The sequence below is a fragment of the Dasypus novemcinctus genome, chromosome 6 (assembly GCF_030445035.2).
Source record: "Dasypus novemcinctus isolate mDasNov1 chromosome 6, mDasNov1.1.hap2, whole genome shotgun sequence".
Taxonomy (NCBI): Eukaryota; Metazoa; Chordata; class Mammalia; order Cingulata; family Dasypodidae; genus Dasypus; species Dasypus novemcinctus.
The window spans coordinates 42,495,082-42,521,505 of record NC_080678.1 but is presented as its reverse complement, the minus strand read 5'-3'; the positions used below and the strand labels follow the sequence as shown (position 1 = coordinate 42,521,505).

Below are 26,424 nucleotides of genomic sequence, written 5' to 3'. Positions count from 1 at the left end.
TGTGAATTTTACCTCAATAATAATAGTAACAATGATATAAAACCAGGCATATTTCTATGTTACTTATGGGAGTCCTATGGAGGGAAATTTTGTGATATCTCTCAAATTACCAAAGGAGCTGCCTTTTGACTCAGCAAGTCTATTTCTGGGAGTTAGTTTATCTCCCAGATATACCTGCACAGGTGCATAAAGACATCTGTGCCACGGTATTTATGGCAGCCTTGTTCATAACAGAAAGGCTAGAAACCCCCAGTGTTCCCCAACAGACTGTTAAATAAACTCCAGTCCATCCACATAAAAGAGAGACAGACAGACCCTGGCTCCCCCAGGCCCCTCCACAGAGGGACACATGAGGCATCGTGGCAGATGTGTTCCTTCAGTGCTCTCCCACCTCCCCAAGATGGTTCTGCCTCGTAAGTTACATCCAGCACACGTCATCACTGAGTAGCTTGCTTCTTGCCACCAAATCATATGTGTTGGAGATCTTTGCAGGTTTGGGTCCACCTCGTTGGGCCCTCATTGGATCAATGCTTCAAGCATCCCCAACGAGCATTATTGTCCCATCGAGTGATTTCCCTGTGGCTCGGCATTCTGGTCATCTCCAACTGCAGTGAACACTCGTGTACATGCTTCCTTGTGAGGTGTGGGCATTTCTCTAAAACAGATGCCTAGAAGTAGAATTCAGTTCTCAAGGGAAGTACACTAAGCTGTTAATACTGCCCTGCAAAATAGGTTGTATCGACTTACCTTCACCGGCAGTAAAGCAAGCCTGTTCCCTTATATCTGAACCAGCACCACACATTATCAATCTCTTAATTTCTTACTTACCCAGTAGGCAAGCTCATAATCTTTTCACTAAACAACACTGGGAGACATAGAGATGCAACAAGACATGGATTTAGGGGGAAGAAGGGACCAGAGTTCTTTGATCCAGCCCATAAAAAATCAGTGCCATGTGCCTAAAGTTCATTTATTATCAGTGTTACTTTGAAAATATTAGGCTGTATAATATTGTTGGGAAGGGTGCGTTTATTAAGTAACCAGTGGGGACAGCTGTTTCCAAAGGTGCTACAGAGGAGGTGGCTGTCCCTTGAGAGGTGCACAGTCTAAGAAAGGCAGCAGCGACTCTGCACAGGAATTCCCCCAAATAGCACAGCTGATGACTGTGCGGTTTTTTTTTTGTTTTTGTTTTTTTTAGTGTTGATACATTTATTATAATGTATTACCATCAAGTCTAGCCATTCCCACATATTTACATTTGACCTTATTAAACATTCTACATACATTCAGCATTGTCTCCCCATTTTCATCCCACATTCCATCACCCACCAACCTCCACTTTGTTGTCCAGCTCCATCAGTCAAGTCATTGTATTTAGTTCATATTAGTGAGAACATAAAATAGTCATCTTTTGTGCCTGGTTTATTTCACTCAACATAATATCTTCAAGATTCCTCCATATTGTCATGTGCTTCCTAAACTGATTTCTTCTTACATCTGAATAATATTCCAAAAAATGGATATTCCAAATCTTGTTAATCCATTCACAATTTGGTGGAAACTTAAGTGGTTTCCATCTTTTAGAAATTGTGACTAATATGACAATTGTAAATGTTGTGTACAAATATCTACTTGTGTCCTTGCATTCAGTTCTTCTGAATATATTCCTAGTAGTGGGCTAAGAGGACTCGGACTCCCGCCGCTGCGCAGCTGCTCACTGCCCCGGCGACCTTGAGCTGCTCGCTTAACACCTCTGGGGCTCACTTTATGATTCAATAAAGAGACTACAATCTAGACAGGGGAGAAAGACAAGCACATACGGCCCAAAGCAGGTGCCAAGGGAATAACACAGCCTGAAAAGACAGCAGGTCCGACCTCGACATGTATTTAATTTTTTCTATCCTTATTTGCTGACAGCATCCGTCCTGCCTAAGAGGACAGGGAGACACCTTCTTTCCACTGAATAATACCAGAGCCTCTCAGAGGTAGAGGAAGGGCAGATGCTTTGATTTTTTGACGCTTTGCTTATTTAGAGAAAACGCCAAAAGGACTAAAGCTGTAAATGTGGGAGCCCCTGACAAGTTTTAGGATCTTCACAAGTCCTCATACGTGTATCCCCTCACAAATTGTGTCAAAGTTTCACCTCAAATATAAGTGTCCCTTTCCAACTCCAAATAATAAAACTACGGGACCAGAGTCACACACAAGGCTAATAAAAAAGTTAAATTCTGGCTTGGGCAACACTTGCTTTTTCTTTTTTCTATATTGGGCAGACTCTGAGCCTCAATTCAACATTTCAAGCCTTAACTCACCCAAGGCCTCTATTTTTTGGCTAAAAACTATCTTATCCTCTCTTTACTAATACTAGGAGCTCACTTTCTTCTGGGGGGTCATTCTTCCTGAAGAAAAATCACTGCAAACTCTTTGAAGAGCACAGGGCCACAAGCCCAAATGCAGTGTAGTGGTGGGGACTGCAGCCAGACCCCTCAGCAGCCCAAAAGATCAGATTCATACCCCAGCAAAAGTATACATAGCCATGTGTTGTCCATCTTTGGCATAACTAGAAAATAGTTAGAACAGTAGATACTCAGTCTGTTCATGTCAAGGTCAGCCTGGCTTCTGTTAATGAATCTGGGACAAAAATAGCTTTCCTGTCTCTTTCACAGAGTCAGTAGCTACAGCAATGAACATACTCTAAGATTTTCAAATCTCCTTCAGCTGAGCTATACACTCTGCCCACCCTACACCCAGGCAATTCCTTTCCTTCTACTGAAACTCTTCAAGGGCAGGAACCACGAATTCCCCAGCTGTGCCTGACACTAGCAGGCATCCAGTAAATGTCTGCTGAATGAATGCCTGCCTAAAAGCATGAAGAATGCACAAAACCCCAGTATAAAAGCAAAGGTAATTCATTAAAAAAGGATTCAGCCATCATCCCACAAATGTAACTAATTTAATTTTAGCGTATTCCCTTCTAGTTCTTGTGTACACACGTTTGTGCATCACTGAAATCAAAATCTGGAGTCAGAGACTCTACCACCCACCACTATGCAACTTTGGTGAACTTCTCGAACTTTCTGGGCCTGTTCCCTGGGGTGTGAAATGGGCCCAAGAGTCCCTGAGTTGCAGGACTGCAGTGAGGATTCAAGCAGCTAGCACATAAGGCAGCTCAGCAGTGAAGATGCGGTGTTACCACTTTTATTGTTGCCTGTGAAGAAACGGTCTCCCATTCCTTCACTGGAGCTGATGAACCACTGACTGTAAGAGTCTGAGAGGCAGCACATCTGAGGTTCACAAGCTTAAGGAGATTGCAAGAGAAAAGCCACGTGCTCGGACCAACTCAGGAGGTGGGCTCTTGCCACAGCCCACATTCTGCTTAGACGCAAAGAGGCCCAGAGAACTGGGCCGGAGCTACTTACAGGTGGGACAGGGAGGTGACGTCTGCAAAGATGCCCTCTCGGAGGGTGGAGATGTCATTGCCGTGCAGGGACCTGAGGAGAGAAGAGCTGCTGGGGCCTCATCCCAGACAGATGTGAGAGCTAAGGGAGGGGCAGGCTGGCCCCCTCTGAGATGGCCCTGCTGCTGCTCGTCCTTCAGATCTCAGGCTGCACCAGGAGGGAGATGCCCCCACGGGCCACAGGCTGACCACCCATGCCCCAGGCCTCCAGCGACTCCATTTCTGCCGTCAGAAAGACCTCAAGCTCCCTGTCTCTCTATCTCAAAGGGAACGGGCGCCTGTGTCCCCTCCACAGTTGGCTGGGGAGCCTGAGTGGGAGGAGGCTTCTTCGTGGTCTGGAGGTTAATACCATAGGGTGGGGGTGGGAGAACACCCCTGGGCAGAGGATTATTGCACAGACACATGGGACGCCATCGTAATAGTCAGGACAGAGGGCTTTGGTCAAAGCCAAAAACCGCACCCTGGGAATTCTTAGAAAAGGTTCACAGGTCTCTTGCAAGCAAACGTTCTCAGTCTGAGCAGGAGTTCATATGCAAATGAGATGCTACCTTATCTTGGGCGCCCCCTCCCCCCAAACGCCACCTGTGCAGCACAAACACACCGGGGAGGGGAGGAGGACACAGCAAGCGCCGTTCCTCAGCTCCTGCCCCATTTGTAACTCCGCTTCGGCCAGGGGCTTGAAGGAGAGTACAGCAGCCTTCCACCTTCGGGCACAGCGTTGGCCTGCGTGGGGCCCCTGACGTGGGGACACTTTTGCCTGTGGGGGTGGTGGTGGGAGGCTCTGCCGTGGGGCAGGTTTCCCTGGGGGAGCGAAGCGCAAGGAGACTTACAGCAGGCGCAGGGAGCGGAGCCCCCGGAAGGCCAGGGGCGGGATGCACTGCAGTGCGTTGTAGCTGAGGATCCTGCGGGGAAGGAAGGAGGCGTGTTACCACCCGAAGCCCGGCAGGGGGCGCACCCCTAACCCCTAGAGAGGCAGAGGGCGCCCTGGAGAAGAGCGGGCGGGGGCTCTAAACGCCTCAATGGGAAACAGGGACAAAATAATGCCAACTTGATAGGGCTTTTCTGTGGGTTCAACGAGATAATCCAGGTAGAACTCTTGGCACAGGGCCTGGCCCCAAAGAAACCCCCCCACGAAGGAGAACCGCTGTTCCGACGACCGCGCAGGGGGCCTGGGCTGGGTTCCCAGGGAGGACCACTAGGAAGCTGTGACAGTGAGAAGGGACAAGCACTATCCCCATCTTACAGAGGAGGAAACTGAGGGTCATGGGTATTACGTGAGTAGGCTGGAATTTTTATTCAGTTTCTCGGTTTCCAGAGCCCACAGACCAAACCACTCTCCTATAATGCCTCCAATTAAATAAATCCATCAAGGGCAAACAGACAGACTCATGATAAGGGAAATGACTCCTGTAATAGCCCCAAGCTGGACACAACCCAAATGCCCACCAACAGATGAAGAGGTGAACAATGGAACACTCCACAGCAAGGGCGGGACGACCTGCGCGCAGCACGGTAACACTCAAAACAACCATGCTGAGGGAAAGAAGGACAAACCAAAAGAAGCACCTACTGTGTGAGTCCATTGATACACAAGTCTAGAAACACAAACTGATCCATCCGACAGAAAGCAGATCAGGGGCTGCCTGAGGAAGGGGGACTACGAAGGGGCAGCAGGAAGCCCTGCGCTGTGTGGTGACTGCACGGGCGTACACGCAGGTCAAAACCTATCAAGTTACACTTCCGGAACAGGCCGCTTATTTTGTACTAATTATACCCTAGCAAAGCTATTTAAAAGTAATAACCAAGGTGTGTATATCACAGGAAAGGGCTCTGTTTCCCTTCCAGCTGCCAGGACCCTGTAGACCAGAGTTCTCAAGTCGGCACTATTGGCTTTTGGGCTGGAGAGCTCTTTGCTGTTGCTGTCCTGTGCTTTGGCGAGGCTCAGCAGCATCTGCGGCCTCCACCCCCTAGGTGCCAGTAGCACCCCATCGCTCCGCTGGGACAACACAGGGTTTTTTCAGACATTGCCAAGTGTCCCATGAAGGGTAATTTGCCCTTGGTTGGGAACCACTGCCTTAGACCAGACTGTCCACACACGGGCTCCCTGGGCCCCCTTCCAAGGGCAAAGCTCACCAGGGATGAACTATCAAGTTACCACGTTATCATGAAGACTTGGTAACCAGTTTAGATTAACTCCTAGTAGATCCCAGGGCAGATAAGTACCAATGGGTAACCCAGATGGGAGGCCCTTCCTGGGAAGCCTACAACCTCTCCATATGGGGCACTGGCTCTACTCTTTGGCTGCAGTGGAACCTTGGGTTCCGCTTTTACAGGTCTTAGCACATTCCCTGTAAAATGGGATGGCAAAGCCAACCGGCTGGGAGTCAGGAAGGGATGCCAGTTAATACTTTCTGATCAATAGCTTAGAATCTAATTAAAGTAAGCAGTAATTAAAATATGGCCACAAAATGCTATAGACAATAGTTAGTGGTGATAGTCCGAAGATGTTCTTTCACAACCTGTAACAAATGTGCCACAAAATTGTAAGGTGTTGGGGGAGGGGTGTAGCATGGGAATTACACACATTATGCATGATTGTTTTGTAAGTTACCTTCTCTAATAAAATATACATATATATATTTAAAATATAGCTACAAAAATGTTCACAAGAGTTCAAGCTGGAAGCAACCCATTAAATATTCATCAATAGTAGAATGGACAAGAGATGTATGGCTCATTCCTACAAAGAAATACCGTATAGTAATGAAAGTGAACAGACCACAGCTTCCCACAACAACACGAGGAATCCCAGAAGCAGAATGTTATGCAAAAGAAGCTAGGTGTAAAAGAATTTATCCCATTCCATTCAATTTAAATAAGGTTCAAAACAGGCAAAATTAAACTACATTGTTTTGAAATGCATTGGTAAATGACAACATGATAAGGAAAATCAAAGAAGTTGGTCATCATAAAAGTCAGAAGAGGGCCTGCCTCACGGGAGGGTGGCGGGAGGGAACCACCAGGAAGAGACAGAGGAAGGACTTTGGCTAGTGGTGTCTTTTTCCGACCTAGGTGCCTACCCATGCCAGCTCTGTGGTCATTTGTTAAACTGTACCTTGATGATCTTTGCACTTTTCCATACATACATTGCTTTTCTTTTTTTTTTTCAAATTCTACTCAATTTATTCATTTTTTAAAAAATATTACACTCAAAAAATATGAGGTCCCCATTCACCCCCACCGCCCCCACCCCACCACTCCCCCCACAGTAACACTCTCCCCCATCATCATGACACATCCATTGCATCTGGTGAGTACATCTCCGGGCATCGCTGCACCCCATGGCCTGTGGTCCACACCATAGCCCACACTCTCCAGTGGGCCATGGGAGGACATACAATGTCCGGCAATTGTCCCTGGAGACCACCCAGGACAACTCCAAGTCCCGAAAATGCCTCCACATCTCATCTCTTCCTCCCATTCCCCGCACCCAGCAGCCACCATGGCCGCTTCTTCCACACCAATGCCACATTTTCTTGATTATTAACCACAATACATTGCTTTTCACACGCACGCACGCGCTCTTTCACAACACCTTCTAGGCTGGCGGGCTCTGGCTCACTCTGGTGAGGAGCAGTGCCCGGCAGAGGCTGGGGCTGGGGTACCTGCGGCAGGCACGGCCCTGCCCCCCCCACCTCCCCCCTGCTGGGACTCACAGAGTGGTCAGCTGGCTCATGTTGGTGAAGGAGGAATTGCTTAAGGAACTGATCTTGTTGTTACTCAGATCCCTGCAACAGACAAAAGCATCGTCGTTCAGAAGGAAAGAACTCACCCCCTTTCTTGGGCTCCTCCCCGCCCCCCACGCTGGCCGTGGCCAACCCCCACCCAAGGGGGCCACAGGGCAGGAGAGCAGCTCCCGGTCAGCCTCGGCCTCCGTTCTGCTCCCCACCCTGGGCTCTGCTCTCCAGCGCCTCGCCTCCCACTGGCACGTCCCCCCCGGCGGGCGCAGCCTGGCTCCCGCCCCCTCTCTACCAGGGCCCTGCTCCCGCAGGCCACAACTCAGGGCTCTCTCCATTCTCGCCAGCACGTCCCGTCAGCTAGTTCACTAGCCCCCACCACCCTACAAGAGACGTAGTAACCCCATTTTATAAACGAGGACCTGGAGTCCCAGAGGGATTAAGGACTCAGGGTCACACAGCCAGTGTGGTCAGAGCCCAATTCAAACCCCAGGTGTCTGCCCTCTGCAAAGGTCCTCAGAGTCATCCCGCAGCATCTGGCACAACCCACCGCCCCTCCGCCTCTCTCAAAACTCTCCCCCTGCCCCGACCTGTCCTCGCACCAGTCACTGTCTTCGTGTTCTCCTTCCTCCCCTGCCTCCTTGAGAACGAGTCTTCCTCCCTCGGCCCTTGGGCGTGGGCTTCCCTGAGGCCCCGCCCTGGCTCTCCCACTCCTTTAATCCGGCCTGGATGGCCTCAGGGCACTCCAGGCTCAACAGCCACCTCATCTGTGACCCAGTCCTGCCCTCTCTCAGCAGCTCCTCCTCCTGGGGTCCCTCGGAAACTCGGACTCCACCCACCTCGCGGGCTCTCTCCCATCCCCAGCTCCAGGCCCTGCTCCCTACCTGGGTTAACAACTCCAGCGATCCAGCAGCACAGCCTCGCCCCCACGGCCCAGCTCTCACCCTGCTCATTGTATCAGTCACTGGGAATTAGGTCCCACAGCTGGTGCCACGTACAGGCTTCACATCTGTCCCCTCCTAAGTCCCCACTGGTGTAAAGCTACTATCCTCTCTCACCCGGTTTCTGCCTCAGACCTCATCTCTCCACTCACAGCTTTGCCCCGGTTGGAACCATCTTCCACATGGGCGGACACCACAGGAACTTTCCTGTGACCCAAATCTGACCAGGTCACTTCCCTACCAAAAGCCCTTCAGCATCTCCCCTTTGCCTAAAGGGTGTGCTCAGGACACTTTAGCCCAGCCACCTGCCACCTGCCCTGTCACCAGGCCCCTGCCTCTCCCCGCCATGTCTTGCAGGCTTTGGTTTTATAAAACTTCTTCAAATATTCTGAGCACACCACACCTCTGTGCCTCTGCGTATACTATTCCCTCTGCCTACTGGTGAGCTCTCCTCTTCCAAGCCACTCCTCTCCCAACCTCCTGCTGCCCTAACTGGAGTCCTCTGCTGGAACACACACCACGCCACACTGTTGGCTCCCATTGTTCTCTCCCGAGCCCACCCCCCAGACCATGGCATTTTGGAGGGAGGGCCCAGGACTTGGTGACCTTCATATCTGCTCATTTAATACAGCTCTTGGCTCAGAAAATGTTTATGAAACGAATCAATGTGCCCTGCCTTCATTTTCTCTTAGTAAACTTTCCTTTAACTAAACTCATTTAAAATCAACTCATTGTCCTTAGAGATACATTTAAGTACCTCAGCAAATGTATAATACACTTTGTGCTCCTTTCCTGTGATGAAGAAGTGTGGTATTTTAGCCCCCAGAGTCCATTTTTAGGAAGAACTCACCTGACATTCGTCCTCCTTTCCTCCTCAAGTGTAGTAGCTAAGCTGTGACACAGCTGCCTCGTATGAGACCAAAGAAAGGTGGGGAAACTTGTCCTATGAAGTCCTTTACTTTGGCATATTGTCACTAAACACCGAGTCACATTACCCCCATTGAAACGCTTAAAACACATTTGCTAGACCATTAGCAAAAACATACCAACTTGAGCTTCAAAATGCCATAGGCCAGTGCTACTCAAACCAACAAGTCCTTGAACTGTAGGTTACCTGTTCATGGCAAGAAAAGGAACTTGGGCCAGAAAGCAATCGCCCACATCACTAAGCACATGGCTTAATTTAGCTGACTTTTTTTTTTTTATAACAAGACTTTCTTGATGAAGAAAACAGTAGGTTGGTTTACACTCTGGTGCAAGCTCCTTGTCTAACTGCAGACCCCTGACAAACAGTTCTCGGACTGGCATGGACCCATAGATCACACTCTGAGTAGCACTGCTCCAAGCCACACTAAGAAGGAATGTTCTCTGTACCTTTCGGTAGAACCCGGCCAGTGAGCAGATAAAGACAACTGAGGTAAGGTGTTATTTAGGTTAGAAGGCTAACAGGGGCTGAACTTATTCTGAAGGCTCATTTTGTGTCTTTCCATGGAGTGGAAAGGGTTGAAGGAGGAAATAACAGAAAAGCAAATGTTAGTCTAAAGTCTATTTACAGCTGCCATATCTCCTATTTGGTTTGGGGGCCAAGGCTGGGAACAAGAAGAAGTTTTCCATCACCTTCTGTTTCTGCTCTAGCTCCTACCCTTGCAAAGATGACCAACATTAATAATGATTTTCAACTTGGAGTCTTGAAATGGTTTGGGCAAAAGCAGACACGGTCCAACCCAGGGGAGAGTAGAACAGTGCAACTCCCAAGCACAGCCACTAGGTGGCAAAACAGCTCTATACACAGGTGTCCCAGGATGGGGCTGGGGGTGGAGGCAGGGGATCTGCCCAGAAGAGGGGGAGGTAGGAAATTCCACAAGTGGTTAGATATCAATGCCACTGCTGTCCTCTGAGGCAGGCCTGGGATCAGCCAGTGGCTGGATACTCACACAAGCTGCAGGTACTTGAAGGTGGACAGCTGTCCCGGGACCAGTGTGAACTGGTTCCCGTCCAAATAGCTACAGGAGAGAACAGAGCAGCATTAGAGCACCCCTATCTACCTCTGGCAGTGCCCACACGAGGGGAGACCTGCCCCTGCAGCCAGGGCCTTCTCACTCATTCCTCCCCTACATAGAGACCACACACTTGGCCCAGAGGTTCTAACAAGGAGAAAAACATGCATTTTTAGGCCATCGAGGTAGGTACTACCCCAAGAACTTGGTAAAATCCTCGGGGCCTGCAGTTTTCTTGGTTTCCTTCTGCTTCCCTGACTTGCCCTCTCAGCCTCTCTCCTTCCGTGGGCACTCCCTGGGGCTCAATCCCAGGCCCCCAGCCCTTCCCTCTCAGCTTGGCTCTTTCCCTGGCCTGCTGTCCCATCCACCCGTCCATCCCTCCCAGAACCACCTTCCAGGTGCCTCGCCAGTGCCCAGGTCCCCTCCTGTCCTGCCTGCGTGGTCCACGAGGCCTGCTCCGTGGACACCCCAGGCCCAAGCATGCCCAGACCTGAGCTGGGTGTTCTCACACTCAGGCCAGCTTCCCTGAGTCCCTCAGCACCACTGCACGTCACTGACCATCCGGATTCAGAGCCCATGTGGTGAATCTACCAGCCCCCCTCAGCAGCCAGCCCCCACGACCGGGATCTCCCTCCCACCCCCTCTCATCCTTGGCCTTGGTCCCACTCCCCCCGCCAACTGCACAGCACCACCCAAGCCCGGGTTCCTGCAGCAGCCTCCTCCTGTCCTCCCCTCCTCGGCCTCCCATCCAGAAGTACCCGGTAATACACATTGCCACCCAGGTCATCCTCCTGAAAACCAAGTCCTCCTCAGCTCCAGGGTTCCAAGTTCCCCCTTCAACAAGCTAGAGCTTGGCATTCGAGATGCTCTGAATCTGCGCCTGCCCCACACCATCCTTGCCTTGAAACCGGAAGTTGCTAAGCCAGGACGCCAGCACCCCCACTAACTGCAGCATGCTGCCCTCACCCTCAAAAAGTTCCAGAGAACAGCAAAGTCAGGGCTTTACTCACCCTTTCCCATCTCTGCAATACGCAGAGTGACTTCCCAGCCCTGTCTCATTTGATCCTCTCAGCAGCCCTTGTCAGTAGGCCCAAGGAGTCCCATTTTACAGCTGAGGAAACTGAGGCTTAGAGAAGTCAAGTGGTCTTCCCAGGCTCTGAACTTCAGCTTCTTCAGTCAAAAAAAGCACACTGTCCCACAGTCCCCGTTATTCCCAGGGCTTCTCTGAGGCACCGAGAGAACACGGGGACCCACGAGATTTACAGAGCACTAACACTGCACAAAGGATGGGGTGGGCCAGGCACAGGGATGAGACTGCCAGAGTCGACGGGCTTGTGAAGAAATGGCCGGCCTCAGTGGCGCTGAGAGACCCAGAAATGAAAACGTCACGTGCTCACCATAGGGAGAAAGCCAAGCTCAGCCACGGAGGCCATCGCAGGGGACAGGACGGGGCCCGACACTGACCTCGCGGGAGGAGGTGCTGCCCGAGTGCCAGATCTGCACCCTCGCCTTGGCGCACACATTGACGTTTAATTTTAGTACAACACTCAATTCTAGTACAACGCTATGTTGAAGAGGGGGCAGCAGGAAGGGCACTTTCACACACCATTAGTGAGAGTGCAGCGGCCAAGGGACACGGCATTTCTGGAAGAGCATCGAGGCAGGTGGTGTGAGAGCCCTAAATGTGTCCCACTCTGACTAGCAGTGTCACTGAAGGGAGGCTTACCTCAGGGTCATTTATGATACTAAAAAAATTGGAAACAACCTCAATACCCAACTAAAGGGGATTTGTTATGTAGATCACAGTAGATTCATAGGATGGAACATTATATGGCCACTGAAAGTCACATTTGAGAGTTTTAACGGCAGAGAGGAATGCTCATGAGATGATGCTGAATGGAAAAGTAATGTGATTTCTTATTTTAAAGGAATGAAGCACTCACCACGGATGACTCGTGTCACCAAGACCACAGAGGGGAGGATCAAAGAAAAGTTCAAACCTCCTTGGAAACAGTGTTCTCTGCAACGCCCTAACTTCGGCTTCATGGTCGCTAATACCTGCTCTTGGTGGCCTCCTCCTCGCCCTGCTGCCAGGCCCCACCCACTCCTGTCCCATGGCCCATGTGGGGGGCCCCCCAGGCTACTCACAGCTCTGTGACATTCTTCGGGATGCCCTTGGGCAGGACCCGAAGGTGCTTGTTGCTGCATCGGACCACGGTGTCCAGGCAGGTGCACTCCTGGGGGCACTGCGGGCGGGGCAGGCAGCCCCCCTCCTCCTGGCCTGCAGCAGAAGGCAGGAAGCCACGGTCAGGCAGGCCCTGCCCTGTGGCTCCCCCCGGCACCCCCTGGGCCTCCCGGTTCTGCTGTCTCCTCTTTGCTGCACACCCCTGAGCTTGTTTTGAGGTTAAAATAGGCTTTGGGTGGACCAGGGTGGACCCAAGCACAGCAGAGAAGGGAGAGGGCAACCACGTCATCTCACGAGTCCCTACTACACACCCAACCCCGAGTGGAAGAGGATCTCCTCAACGATGCAGCAAAGGGGTGCCATGTCACCCCAAGAGTGCAGGCACCGCAAGGGCAGAATTGCTGCCTCTTCTTTTATGTTCACAGATAGAGCCCAGCACTGAGAACAGTGCCTGGCACACAGGAGCCCTCAGAACATGCTTTTGAATGAACGAATGGATTTCCATGCTCCTGCGATCTAGAGAGGTTAAATAATTTGCTCATGCCATAAAGCAGGTCAGAGGCAACACAGGGTCTGAACCAGGCCTGACTTACACAGAATCTGAGCTCCTTCCACTGCACCACCCCTTCATTGATTCATTCATTTATTCAATAAATACGACCAGGCACCCTCTGAGTGCCTTCCTGTTTACTGACAGGGTGTAAGAGGCACGATGAAGATCCAGCGGCCAAGGTCAGTAAGGGCTCTCAGAGGCGGGTGCCCATCCCCTCTGGCAACAGTAACCAACAGCTCTGCTGTGTCCACCACATGCGGGCAGCACATCCCGTGCTTCAGCCACACTGACTGCTCTCTGGTGGATGGGCTACTGTTGGCCCATTTTAGAGATGAGAAAACTAAGGGCAGAAGGGTTAAATCACTTGCCCAACTCCCACAGCCTGGAAGAGGTGGCAGCTGCCTCTAGAACCTGCCCTCTTGGCCGCTATGCTCCATTGCCTCTTTACAGCAATGTCTTAAAAATATTCACATCCTTTCACGTCTAGTAATTTATTCTAGGGGGAAAATCATGGCTACCCACAGAGAATGATCTTCAAGGATGCCCAGGCAGCATGATGCATAATAGCAGAACTTTGGAAGTTATCTAAGTGCTGAGCAGCAGGGGGCTGGTGAATCAATTGTGATGCCATGCAGACAGTGGCCTGTTGTGCTGAAAGGGTTTTCACAGGAGGTTTTGCAAGATCCTGCTTGTGTCATGTGCATACACATAAAAACTCAACAAAGATCTGGAGAGCCACCCAGCAGATGCTGACTGGGTTGTCCTGGGGTGGGGGACGGGTGTGGAGGAGACACGTTGGTGATCTTTTGATTCTCCTCTGGATTGCCCATTGTGTATGTTTTAAGTAATAACGATGCATCATTTTTGTAATAAGAAAAACAAAAAGAAACTGCTTCTTGGGGAAAATAATGCTTCCAAAGAGTACTTAATGGCATGAAAAAAATGCCTAAATATAGTTAAGATTAAAAACAAGTCAGAATTTAAAAAAAAAAAGACCAGTACAATATTATTATATAAAATTATTAAAAGATGTATGTGTGAGTCGTATGGAGATTTTTTAAATTTTATTTTAAAAGTTGAAAGCAAAAATTGCTCTTTGAGAATCCATTATTTTGTTTAGAAAAACACCCTGTTGGTGTTTCTTGGCGTGAAAGCTGAAGCTCCCCACTCAATACCACTACCACCACCCCGTGGCCTGGAGGGGGTAGGTGAGAGCTGAACTGCCCCCTGGAAGCAGACGGGACAGAGGGCAGAAGAGGGAGACTATGGGGGAGGAGGTGGCCTCAGCACCCTGCCAGAAGCAGGGAGGGAGGCTGGAAGGGGAAGTGAGCCAGAGAGGAATTCCCAGTGGCGGGGGTGGCCGAGAGACTCTAAGGACAGGGACTGCTGGGGTCCATTTCCACATTGCGCTGGGCTGAGACGCAGCCTTGCTCTGCCAACTTCAGTTAAAATCTGCATCCAACAGCGCCTGGAGGGTATAATGCTGTGGGAGAAAACTAAGTGATGGGGCTACATCCTGCACGTGTAAGGAAAGTAGGGTGTGGCTACAGGAGAGAGGTGAAGTGACCAGGGTTTCCCACCCATGAAGGATATGGACCCAAGAGGGTCCCACTGCATATTAAGGACAAGGTCACCACATAGGTCTGGAGCACTTAGGAGCAGCTAGGAGGCAGGTCTCTGGGTTAAATGTACCTATGTAAAGAAAATACAATGAAACGTTAACTATGATTTTCTCTGAGTTAGGGGGCAAATAGGTGGTATTTATTTCCTTTTTTATCCATATTTTCCAAATTTTAAATGACAGGCACGTTACTGTTCTTATAATCACATAGTCACCACCAGGCAGGGGTAGGCACTGAAGGGGACTCTTCTTCTTAGCAGCTTGTCAAGAGGCACTGGCCACCCACTCGCATCCTCCTGATCTGCCCCGCCCTCTGCCCTGCTGTCCTAGGAGCCCCTGAGTTACCTTCCTCACACCTGAAGTCAGGGAAGGCCACATCCTGCAGGGGAATCTGCCGCAAGAAGTCAGGGTTCTGGCACCGCGGGTTCCCTGTCACAATCTTCCTCTTCCGCAGCCAGTCACCCAGCCAAGCGAGCTGGCAGTTGCAGTTGAAAGGGTTGGCCAGAAGGTTCCTGGAAGGGCAGGCCATGGGACTGTGGCAGATACCCTACCAGGTAGACACCCAGCAGGCTCAGCGGTCCCAGAAAAGCCCTCTCCTGCCCTGTCTCCTGTCCCAGACAAACAGCACTGACCAAGAATGGCCTTCCAGGCCCCAGGTACAGAATCTACCTTAATTCTAAAGTGGTGGTTCCCATGCTTCAACAAGGACCCAGATGTCCATTGAATAAGTCCTTCAAAGCACCACCCAAGAGCATCCCGCTAGTCCATCAGGGCTGCCACTCTCAGCCTCTCCTGGAACTCCTAAGAGGCCTCGCAAGATGGTTAATGAGCCACATGAGGAACCCAGTCTCATCTGGATTCCCTCCAAGGGGTAGCTGGATACTCCTTCGAGCATCATTCCAGAGAAGATAAGACAGGGGCTTCACCTGCCAATCCTAAGGCTCTAACCACTATGGACTCCATTTTGGACCCAAATGAGATTTTCCAGCATCCCCTGGGAGGCTAGGGCTGGGCCTTAAGGTCCATGGCTAACGATGCTAAACGACCACAGCCCTCATGGCCGATGACCTGCAGGTGCACCAGTATCTCAGCTCCAGAGACTGGACTGAAATTGCTTGTAATGCAGACATTGGGGAAATGGACTTTGGCCCAGTGGTTAGGGCATCCGTCTACCACATGGGAGGTCCGTGGTTCAAATCCCAGGCCTCCTTGACCCGTGTGGAGCTGGCCCATGCGCAGTGCTGATGCGCACAAGGAGTGCCGTGCCACACAGGGGTGTCCCCCGCGTAGGGGAGCCCCACGCGCAAGGAGTGCGCCCATAAGGAGAGCCGCCCAGCACGAAAGAAAGTGCAGCCTGCCAAGGAATGGTGCCGCCCACACTTCCCGTGCCTCTGATGACAACAGACGTGGACAAAGAAACAAGACGCAGCAAAAAGACACAGAAAACAGACAACCAGGGGAGGGGAGGGGAATTAAATAAAAAATAAATAAAATAAAATAAAATAAAAAAATGTAGACATTGGATCAGGTGACGTGGAGTGCCAAAGCAGTCCTTGGTATCATTACAGATGATCATGCCAGAGGTTCCAGGGGATGTGCCTAGGAATGCAAGCCCCCACCTCGGGGTTTCCTGCAAGCAGCCGTGGCCATGCCCAGGTCAAACTGACCTTCCATCACTCAAGGCATATCTGATGGAGGAGCCAGGCAAGGTCCAGAACCGGTACTCCCTGCGTAGGCCCTGCTTTGTGACCTTTGGTGTCCTTTGCTGAAACCTGGATCCTTTAAGCTTGATGCAGTAAACTGTAATTTGCTTACTCTCTGTGTTCTAAGTGCCCATTTTTGCTGGTTCTCAAATGCAGTGCTAAGTTAGCACCAGATTGGAAACCAAATAACTTCCCCTAAATCGGATGTGCCTTCTAATGTCAGTGAGTCCCCAAAGATTCTGACCCATACACTGCAAATAATTCCATAAGGAAGATCCCATTTGAATGAAAGTAATAATTTTCTAAGGGACTCCTCTGAAAGAGGTGTACTGATTTAGATCTGTGCATCCTTGTGTGTCTGTTAAAACAAAAGCCACACCTCCTATCAGATCTAGGCATTGCTCTCCTGCATTTGAAAGTGTGAAATAGGCATCCAAACGGGAAGGTAAAATACTACAGCCACTGTGGAAAACAGCTTGGCAGATCTTCGAAAAGTGAACCAGAGAATTAACATGGGACCTAGCAATTCCACTCGTAGGTCATACCCAAGAATTGTAAACATCTGTTCACCCAAAAACTAGCACATGTTTGTTCATAGCAACGTTATTCATAAGAGCCAAAAGATGAAGACAACCCAAATGGCTGTCAACGAATGAAGGGTTAAGTAAAATGTGGTCTATCCACACAATGGAATATTTTTTATTCAGCCATTAAAAGGAATAGAGTACTAATACATATTACAACATGGATGAACCTTGAAAGTATTATGCTGAGTGAAAGAAGCCAGTCACGAAAGGCCATAAATTGTATTATTTCATTTGTATGAAATGTCCAGAATAGGCAAATCCATAGAGACTGAAAGTAGATTACTGGTCGTCAGATGCATGGGGGAAGGTGGGCACGGGAAGTAACTGCTAATGGGTACAGAGTTTCTTTTTGAGGTAATGAAAATGTTCTACAAATGTGGTGATAGTTGCACGACTTTGTAAATATGCTGAAAACCATGAAAGTGAAGGTGAACTTTATGGTATATGATATATAGCTCAATAAAGCTGCTATTAAAAAAAAAAAAAAAAAAAGAACAGACTGAGAGTAACAGCAAGAAAATGAACCAAGGCCATGGTCAATGAGATCAAGGGTGATAATGCAAGCAAAGTGTTTAGCACAGAGCCTGGTGCAAAATAAAGAGGCTGGTTAACATTGGCTATTATTAATATAAACATTGAGCACAGCTCTGAGAATGTGCCAGAAGCAGCTGACTGGGCACCCAAGAAGGGCCTGGTCTGAAAGGGCAGTAAGTAACATCTGGAGTTGGAGGAGGAGCTGACAGCCACCCCTTGGCTGTGGGCCTGCATGAGACTGGAAATTCACAGCCCACTGGACCAGACCCAAAGGTCTCGAAGGGTGCCAGCAGATGTCCTGCCCTGCCCTCCACAGCTGGCTCTCCCCAGTCTGCCACCCCACCCTCAGACTGGTGCAAAGAAGGGCTGCCTTCCAAACTCGCTGCAGCCTGCCTCCCCAGGACTGAAGGGGTAGGTAGGGAGAACAGTCTTCTCTGTAGCCTGCAAGCTGCCTGCCTCACAGGGAGGGCGAGACAAGAGGACAGACAGAGGAGACCCAGGCCTGCCTGGAGAGTGGAATTGCTCTGCCTCCCTCCTCCTGCCTGCCGGGCTAATCCCTGCCTGCAAGGCAGCTTCCCAAGACAGACTCCTGCTTCAGGGGCTGATGTGTATATCCTGGCCTCCGGGGACAATACCAGAAAAAGAGTTCCTGTTGGCAGCATGTATTAGCTTCTGACTGTAACAAACTACCAAAAATGTAGTGGCTTAAAACAACATAAATTGGTTATCCTACAGTTATGAAGGTCAGAGGTCCAAAATGGGTCTCTCTGGCAGGGCTGTGGGCCTTTCTGGAGCCCCTGGGGGAGAACCTGCTCTCTTGCCTTTTCCAGCTTCGAGAGGCCACCCACATCCCTTGGCTTGTGGCCCCTTCCACCTGTCAGGCTAGCAGTGGCCATCTAAGGCTTCCCCACATCAGGTCACTCTGCCTCTGACTCTTCTGCCTCCCTCCTCCCTATATAAGGACCCGTGTGATTGTACTGGCCCACCCCAGTAAACCAGGAGAATCTCCCTACTTTAAAGTCAGCCGATTGGCAACCTCAGCTCCATCTCCCACTCGATTCCCCTTTGCCATGTAACACGCTCACAGGTCCTGGGGATTAGGATGGAGACAGCTTTGGGAGGTCGTTATTCTGCTTCCACAGAGTAAACCGCAACAGCAATCCTCTAGGACCCCTTCACGTGCATTATACCTAAGAGAGATGTTTAAGCCCCATTCTATGGACAGGGAAGTTGAGGCTCGGAGGGTTTAACTTTGCCTGAGGCCATACAGGTAACAGTGCTGGAGCAGACGTCACCCCAGCTGGGGCCTCTGCTCTTCCCCAACGCCCAGCTGTCGGGGCTGCCCATGGGCTCCTGCGGTCCGGAGCCACAGGCCAGCCTGTGCCCGAGGGCTGGGGACTTACAGCGTGGAGAGGGCCTGGAGCGTGTCGAAGGCCCCGGGGGAGATGGTGGTGATCTGGTTGTCGTAGAGCGAGAGGAGCCGCACGTTGCGCAGGCCCGTGAAGCTGTCGTTGTGGATGCAGCTGATCCGGTTGTTCCTCAGCATCCTGGGGGGAGGGCGGCGGTGAGAGGCATGGGGAGCCCCACAGGGCCCCTGCCATTCGGCACCACCCGCTCCCCCAGGAGCCCGGGCCCCCAGCGGGGGAGTCACCGGACAGGCCTCTGACCAAGAGCCCTGCCACCCGCGCTCCCCTCGGCCCCAGCCCGCCGCCGAGGTGCCTCCCGGCTCTGCCTCCTCCTCTCCACCCTGCCCTCCCGCCCCCGTTCACCCCTCACCTTCCCTCCCTGGATGCCCCACGCTTCCCCCACCTCCAGGCCATGCTCCACATCAATGAACTTCCTCAAACTTAAACCTGTCGTGTCCCTCTCCAGCACAAAACCCATTTATGACCTCCACATCACCCATAGAACCATGTTTAAACTCTTCTCCAGGACCCGCAAGGCCCCTCCAATCCAGCCCAGACCATCTCCTCAGCCGTCACCTTCCACCTCACCTGCGCCTCCCACCTCACCTGCACCTCCCGCCTCATCTGCAGCCTCCCGCCTCACCTGCGCCTCCCGCCTCATCTGCAGCCTCCCACCTCACCTGCGCCTCCCTCCTCACCTGCGCCTCCCTCCTCACCTGCGCCTCCCTCCTCACCTGCGCCTCCCTCCTCACCTGCGCCTCCCTCCTCACCTGCGCCTCCCTCCTCACCTGCGCCTCCCGCCTCATCTGCAGCCTCCCTCCTCACCTGCGCCTCCCACCTCACCTGCTGCTTCCCGCCTCATCTGTGGCCTCCTGCCTCACCTGCGGCCTCCCGCCTCACCTGCACCTCCCGCCTCACCTACTGCCTCCCTCCTCACCTGCGCCCTCCCGCCTCACCTATGGCCTCCCACTTCACCTGCACCTCCCGCCTCACCTACTGCCTCCTGCCTCACCTGCACCTTCCGCATCACCTACTGCCTCCCTCCTTACCTGCACCCTCCCACCTCACCTGCACCTCCCACCTCACCTGCTGCTTCCCACCTCATCTGCAGCCTCCCACCTCACCTGCACCTCCCGCCTCACCTACTGCCTCCCACCTCATCTGCAGCCTCCCACCTCACCTGCACCTCCCGCCTCACCTACTGCCTCCCTCCTCACCTGCTGCCTCCCTCCTCACCTGCTGCCTCCCGCCTCACCTGCGGCTCCCGCCTCACCTGCGGCCTCCCGCCTCACCTGCGCCTCCCTCCTCACCTGCTGCCTCCCTCCTCACCTGCTGCCTCCCGCCTCACCTGCTGCCTCCCGCCTCACCTGCTGCCTCCTGCCTCACCTGCTGCCTCCCGCCTCACCTGCTGCCTCCCGCCTCACCTGCTGCCTCCTGCCTCACCTGCGGCCTCCCGCTTCACCTGCGCCCTCCTGCCTCACCTGCGCCTCCCTCCTCACCTGCTGCCTCCCGCCTCACCTGCGGCTCCCGCCTCACCTGCGGCCTCCCGCCTCACCTGCGCCTCCCTCCTCACCTGCTGCCTCCCTCCTCACCTGCTGCCTCCCGCCTCACCTGCTGCCTCCTGCCTCACCTGCTGCCTCCTGCCTCACCTGCGGCCTCCCACTTCACCTGCGCCCTCCTGCCTCACCTGCGGCCTCCCACTTCACCTGCGCCCCTGCCTCACCTGCGGCCTCCCACACACTCAGCTTCATGGTCCTGGTGCTCTCCTCCCCGTGCCCTTCCCAGGCTATTGTTTCTTCCTAGAATGCCCCTTTCCCTTGTTTATATCTGGAAAAGCCTCTGATCCTCCTAAAAAACCTGGCTTGTTCCCCTCCCCAACCAAAAAACAAAAAGAAGCCTAGCAGAACAGGCAATTCACACAAAAAAAATAAAAATGGTTTATGAACATTGATAAAAATGTTCAAACTGAGTAGTAATTAAGGAATTTGAGCAATATTGTATTTTTTCCTGGCAAATTAAAAAAAGAACAAAAAAAATAAAAATAACAATACCCACGGCTGGCAAGAACGTGGGCAAATGGGCGCTTCTGAGCAGTGCTGGCAGGAAAGTGAGGTGGGGCCTCTCTAGAAGTAAGTTGGGTAATACAAACCACAACCCCTAAAAAAGCATTTTATACTTTCACCCAGCAAGTCCACTTTTAGGAATTTATTATAAGGGAGTAATCATGGATGGGCACAGAATTTAAAGATCTTAATCACAACAATGCTTAAAATAGAAAACACTGGAAACTGTCTAAATTTCCAATCATTCCACAACATGTAGTCATTAAAAATGACATAGAAGAAATGCTAATGATATGAAAAGATGTTCATACTATGTTTAACAAAAAAGCAGGTTACTAAATAAAAAGTATTGCAGGAAATCATTAAAATGTATCTGTATATATGTATGTGTGTGTGTGTGTAGAAGAAAGACTGGGTGGTAGTTGTTTATACAACAAACTACCAGTGGCTCTTTCTGGACAGTGTCCTGTGCCTGCCCCACCACCTGTGTGCCCTGGCTGCCTCGGCCCCAGCACCTGCCCTTCTCCTCTCCCCTGCCCCTCTCCAAGTCTTCCTGGTGTAGCAGTTTGATATGGTTATGAATTCCAAAAATAGAAAATCTGGTCTGTACCTGGGCATGATTAAGTTATGATTAGGGCTTTGATTGGGCCATGTCATTAGGTGGGTGGGGACTCACAGATAAAAGGCATGGCAAAGGACAGAGTTAAGGGTTCTTAATGTTCAAGTTTTGATGTTGGAGTTTGATACTGAAGCCTTACACCGGAGCCCCAGAAAGTAAGCTCACAGAGGAAACAGAAGCAAGCCCCAGGAAGAGAGGAACCTGAGCCCAGGAAGAAGCAAGCCCTGGTGAGAGAGGAACCCTGAACCCAGAGAGAAGTAAGACCCTGGAAGAGAGGAACCCAGGAAGCCTGAACCCTCGCAGACATCAGCAGCCATCTTGCTCCAACACATTAAAAAATAGACTTTGGTGAGGGAAGTAATTTATGCTTTATGGCCTGGTATCTGTAAGCTCCTACCCCAAATAAATACCCTTTATAAAAACCAACCAATTTCTGGTATTTGCTTTAGCAGCCCTTTGGCTGACGAATACACCTGGAAAGAACACAAGCAACAGATTCAACAGCTCACACACCCTCATTCAAAGAATTCTAGGCAAGGATAAAGAAGAATGAGGCAGCTCACTGGAAAGAACAGCCTGGAAGGATGGCTGTGCTATATTCACAAGTGAAAAAAGCAAGCGGCAAAACATAGTGCACAATAAAATCCCCCTTTTGTAAAACAAACAAGCAAAACTCCCCAGGGAGTCCCATCAGACATCCATTTGCCTGGCACAAATTCAAGTCCACGTCTCTACGTGCCCAGCAAACAAATCGCTAGCCCTACAGCAGAGCTGGGATTTAAACTTAGGCAGACTGCTTCTAGAGTCGTGTTGTCCCATTCAGGAGCCACTATCCAGCCACATGTAGCTATTTAAAGTTAAAGAAGGTATAAAACTCAGTGCCTCAATAGCACTAGGCACATTTCAAGTGCTCAGTGTTCATGTGGTGCCAGCACAGAGAGACAGCGTTTCCAGCGCTGGAGGAGGTCCTGCTGGACCGACCTGCCCATTGGACCCTGCGCCCACACGAGCATCCAAAGAGCCACTGCTGCCCGGGCAGAGGGCCACAGCACCCATGGAGGGTTGGGGGACCCCAGGGTCTCACTGAGTTCCCTGCCTGGTTACCCCTGCTCCCCCGCCTACACCCACTTGGGTGGCCTCAGCAATGCCCCCCCCTTGGGGTCCTCCGGCCCCTCCTCTCTGCAGGCGTGTCACCACCCCTGAGCACATAGGCTGTGCCCCTGCCATCTGACCACAGGCCAAGGAGGGGCACCTGCAGGAAGGCCAGATCCCTCCATCCTCCATCAGCCCCCAAACCCTGCCCCAGGGCGCACCACGTCTGAAGGCTGGTCCCCGCTGCGGTCCGGTCCTCGGCTGTCCCCACCCTCATGCACGCTGGGACCTGGGGGTGTCCCTCGGCCTCCTTTCCGTCCCCTCGAGGGAACGCGCCATGCTCTGTGGCGCGGCCCACCCTGCACACTCACAGAGTCCTCAAGCCCTCGAGGCCCCGGAACATGCCGCTGCGGATGGACTCCAGCTGGTTGGCGGTCAGGTGCAGCTCGCTCACGGACGCTGCCCCCTCGAAGGCCCCGTCCTCGATTTCTGACACCTTGTTGTTGCTTAGGTTGCTGGGGAGCGGAGGCGGTGGGGAGGGATGTGGGCCCCTGCAGCCTGCCGCTCAGAAGCCCCGCTCCGCCCCATGGCCCACGCGCTGGAGCGCCGTCCCCCCGCCGCAGCTCCCCCGACCCCAGCCCAGGGCCAGCCTCCAACGGGTAGCTCACATTTTCTTCAGATGCGTAAGTTTTTTAAACATCCCGGTGGCTTCCAGGATGGAAATTTCATTGTTGTTCAGTCGTCTGTAAGAGGCAATGAAGAGAAGTTACACATCCATAAAACGGCAGCCATCAAGGCACCCTGTGAATGGACGCTACCTGGGACCCCAGCAGGTGGGCAAAGGGAGGAATTTGAGTGGGAGGCTAGGCCTGGTGCTGGGCGTGGACGGGGGTAATGTTGACATTAACAATGCCATGAAAATGGGCACACACAAGTGTCAGATATGTACAGGTGTCGCTCATTTGCATTTTCAGATAAAGAAAAATACTTGTTAAAAGGATGGCTTAAGCCCAAACATGAGCCAATGGAATCATGTCCCCCCAAAGACAAAAAGCGTTCAGGCTGGCGAGCTGCTGGGGTGCCGGCGACTGCTGCCAGGGGAGGGGAGGGCTACAGGTCAGAAGCAGAGGGGCCGCGGGAGGCGAGGGGCCCAGCGCTCTGCCAAGCCCGGCAGCTGATGATGAGCTCCTGGGTGGGGTCACCAGTGGCCCCCCGAACAGGGCAGGGCCGGCCAAATGCCGGGAGCAGGCCCGGGGGCGGGGCCGGGGGCAGGGCCGGGGGTGCTCACAGCTCGGCCGTGGACTGGGGGATGCGCTCGGGGATCTTGGTGAGCTTCAGGCTGGAGCACTCCACCACGCCGGCCTCGCAGCGGCACTTGTGCGGACAGACCACGTCGCTGCTGCACTCGCTGTTGAGCTGGTAATCCTCCGTGCCTGGGGCGGGAGGCCAAGGCCGGGGCTGAGCGGCCCGGGGCAGGCTCCAAGCTGGGCCAGGGTCTCTTGCACCCCCTCGGCCTGCCACCCCGGCCCCTGACCACCCTCCCAGGTGGGTTCCCCCACCTCCTACCTGGAATGAAGTACTGCTCTTTGGCTGGGGAGAGAAGCAGAAGCACACGATGCTGAGATCGCCCACGACTTGCCAGAGCAGCCCGGCCCCTGCCCCGCTACTCAGCTATGGGCTGAGTGGCCCAGGGATGAGGCCAGGGACCCCCAGATCAGGAGCCCTGAGCCTGCCCGCCCAGCCCCGGTGTGGAGAAGGCCGTGCTGTGGAGCATGTTCCTTGCCCAGGCCGGCGCTGGCACAGCACGTCCAGCTGAACCTCTCTCAGGCAGTGCCCCAAGCCAGGGGAAGGCCCACTGGAGAGGGGCCAGGCAGGGACCGTGCCAGCTTCCGGAGGAGACGGGCAGGGGTGGCCCCAGGTTCCTTGCCAGCACCAAGGCCTGCGCGGGAGGCTCCTTTCCCCCTGCGAGAGTCCCCCGATGCCCCATGTCTTCAGAGGAACGGAGACGCCTGGCTCCGGCTCTGGGCCTCCAGCAAGTCCTACCTCTCCTCTTGGCCCCAGGAAAACAAGTGGTGGGCCGGGGCCTCTGCACCCCGCACGTCCCCGGGCCCGAGCGGACGAAGCCAGACAGGCAGGAAGAACCACAGACAGGCCAGCGGACAGCTACCTGAGCACCGGAACTTCTTGCTCTTGATCTGGCCGATGCGTTTGTTGGCGAGGCGCCGGGGGCTGGCGCAGCGGGCCCCGCTCGTCTCGATGGGGTTGGTGCGCAGGAAGTCCGCCAGCCACTTGAGATTGCAGTCGCAGATGAAAGGGTTCTGGGCCAGATGCCTGTCCAAGGGGGGCAGACTGGGGTCAGAGACAAGGGGCGCACCTTCGCTGACCTCCGCCCGGACAGGGCCTCGCTGCTGGCCCGAGGCTGGGGCAGCCATGGGGAGAAACGGGGGGACCCCAGGGTCTGTTGCAGGAGCAAGCCCGTGAGGGAAAGTTTCAGGCTCCAGGGCTTCCAGGGGTCCCTGGGACATGTCCCAGACATCAGCAGAGGGACCTGGCGACTAGCCTGGCCAGCCCCTCCTTTCACAGGGTAAGAAAGCTGAGGCCAGAAGAGGGTGACAGGGCTGCCCCCAGGACACAGCCAGCCAGCACCCAGGCCAGCACTTGACCTCCCTAGAGGCCATGAGCTCTGATTTAACCCCCTCCATGCTTGGGCAGCAGCCACCTCTCTCCCACAGGAGGGGAAAGGGAGCAGAAGTCTCAAGGCTGGGCCTGCAGGTGAGGCAGGCGTCACCAGTCCCAGCCCATTGGCCACCTCACGGGCCATCTCTTGACACAATGGAAACTCAGAAGACACCACGCAGAGTTACTTATTGGGGAACCACTCATATTCTCTCACCAGCTGCCTGTGTTACCAGCAGAATGAAGGTGGTAGTGGGGAATGGGCGAGACAGCTGACAGGTGGTGCCAGCCGGGGGAGCCCAGGTTGCTGTGAACGACCACCTGGGTGGCTTCTCCATTTGCAGCCCCCGCAGGGCTCAGATCAGCCACACCCTAGAGCCACCCCAGCAGCAGGCTTGTCTGCTGGGTCTGGACCACCGCTGCACTGGTGCGCCCTCTTCACCACTTTCCACACCAAGACACCCAGGGAAGAGTAGCCTGCACCTGCCCTGGCTACTGTCTCAGGATTGCCATGTCTGCTCACTGACCTGAAAGCCGATGTTTTGGGTCCAGAGGTACAGAGAGACAGAGTGGGGGGCCCACTCCAGAGAGACTAACTGAGCCATGGGCACTCATTAAGCCAAGTGACATCTGACTTACTGGCTTCAGCCCACCTCCTGCTAGGGGCTGCAGAACTCTCTGAGCAGAGGAATGGAACTCTGGCCCAGCTCAGGCCTTGGCAGCTTGTGCTCCCATCCATCACCCCCTGGGCTCGCCCCGCTGGACCCCGGTGGGATGCTTGGGTGGAGACTTCCCTGGACCAGCCGTCCCTGCCACCCTCCCCTCTTTCCAGCCTGTGCCCTGGCTCCAGGCAGTGCAACCAAGTGGGCCCATCTCCTCCCACCCCCTCCTGCATCCAGCTCAACATCCATCTCCCATTTGCTGACTCTCCAGGGCAGAATTTATAGCTAATTTAAAATATACCAGGATTTAGGGACTGCTCAGGAATCCTCTCCAGCTGCCCCATCCACATCTGGTTTATGTTTTAGTGCCCCAGCCTCTGCCTGAGCTAATTGTGTCCCTTTATTGCAATCTTGGTTTAACACTCTGCTTAAAATCAATTCAGTTATGTTGTTTATGTATGTACTCAAAAGCTCAAAGGGTGGGGAGTTGAATACATCGTTTTAAGGAACAGGCTATTTATGTCAAAAACAGAGTATTTCTGTCCAAAACAACCTATAAAACTTGAACTACCCACAGAAGCAAGTGGCTTT

At 52.9% G+C, this 26,424-nt stretch overlaps 1 protein-coding gene across 2 annotated transcripts in view; it reads right to left on the bottom strand.

Annotated features, from left to right (window-relative positions):
* Positions 1–26,424, bottom strand: part of SLIT1 (slit guidance ligand 1) — a 186,376-nt gene that overhangs the window by 21,596 nt on the left and 138,356 nt on the right. For both annotated transcript variants that reach the window (XM_058298664.2, XM_071215741.1), the window contains 12 exons: positions 24,663–24,826; positions 24,062–24,085; positions 23,784–23,928; positions 23,164–23,238; positions 22,867–23,010; positions 18,719–18,862; positions 14,837–15,003; positions 12,281–12,413; positions 10,070–10,138; positions 7,174–7,245; positions 4,288–4,359; positions 3,420–3,491 (listed from right to left, as the gene is read on the bottom strand). In XM_058298664.2, the coding sequence (XP_058154647.1) occupies positions 3,420–3,491; positions 4,288–4,359; positions 7,174–7,245; positions 10,070–10,138; positions 12,281–12,413; positions 14,837–15,003; positions 18,719–18,862; positions 22,867–23,010; positions 23,164–23,238; positions 23,784–23,928; positions 24,062–24,085; positions 24,663–24,826 (1,281 nt within the window). The remainder of the gene's footprint in view (positions 1–3,419; positions 3,492–4,287; positions 4,360–7,173; positions 7,246–10,069; positions 10,139–12,280; positions 12,414–14,836; positions 15,004–18,718; positions 18,863–22,866; positions 23,011–23,163; positions 23,239–23,783; positions 23,929–24,061; positions 24,086–24,662; positions 24,827–26,424) is intronic.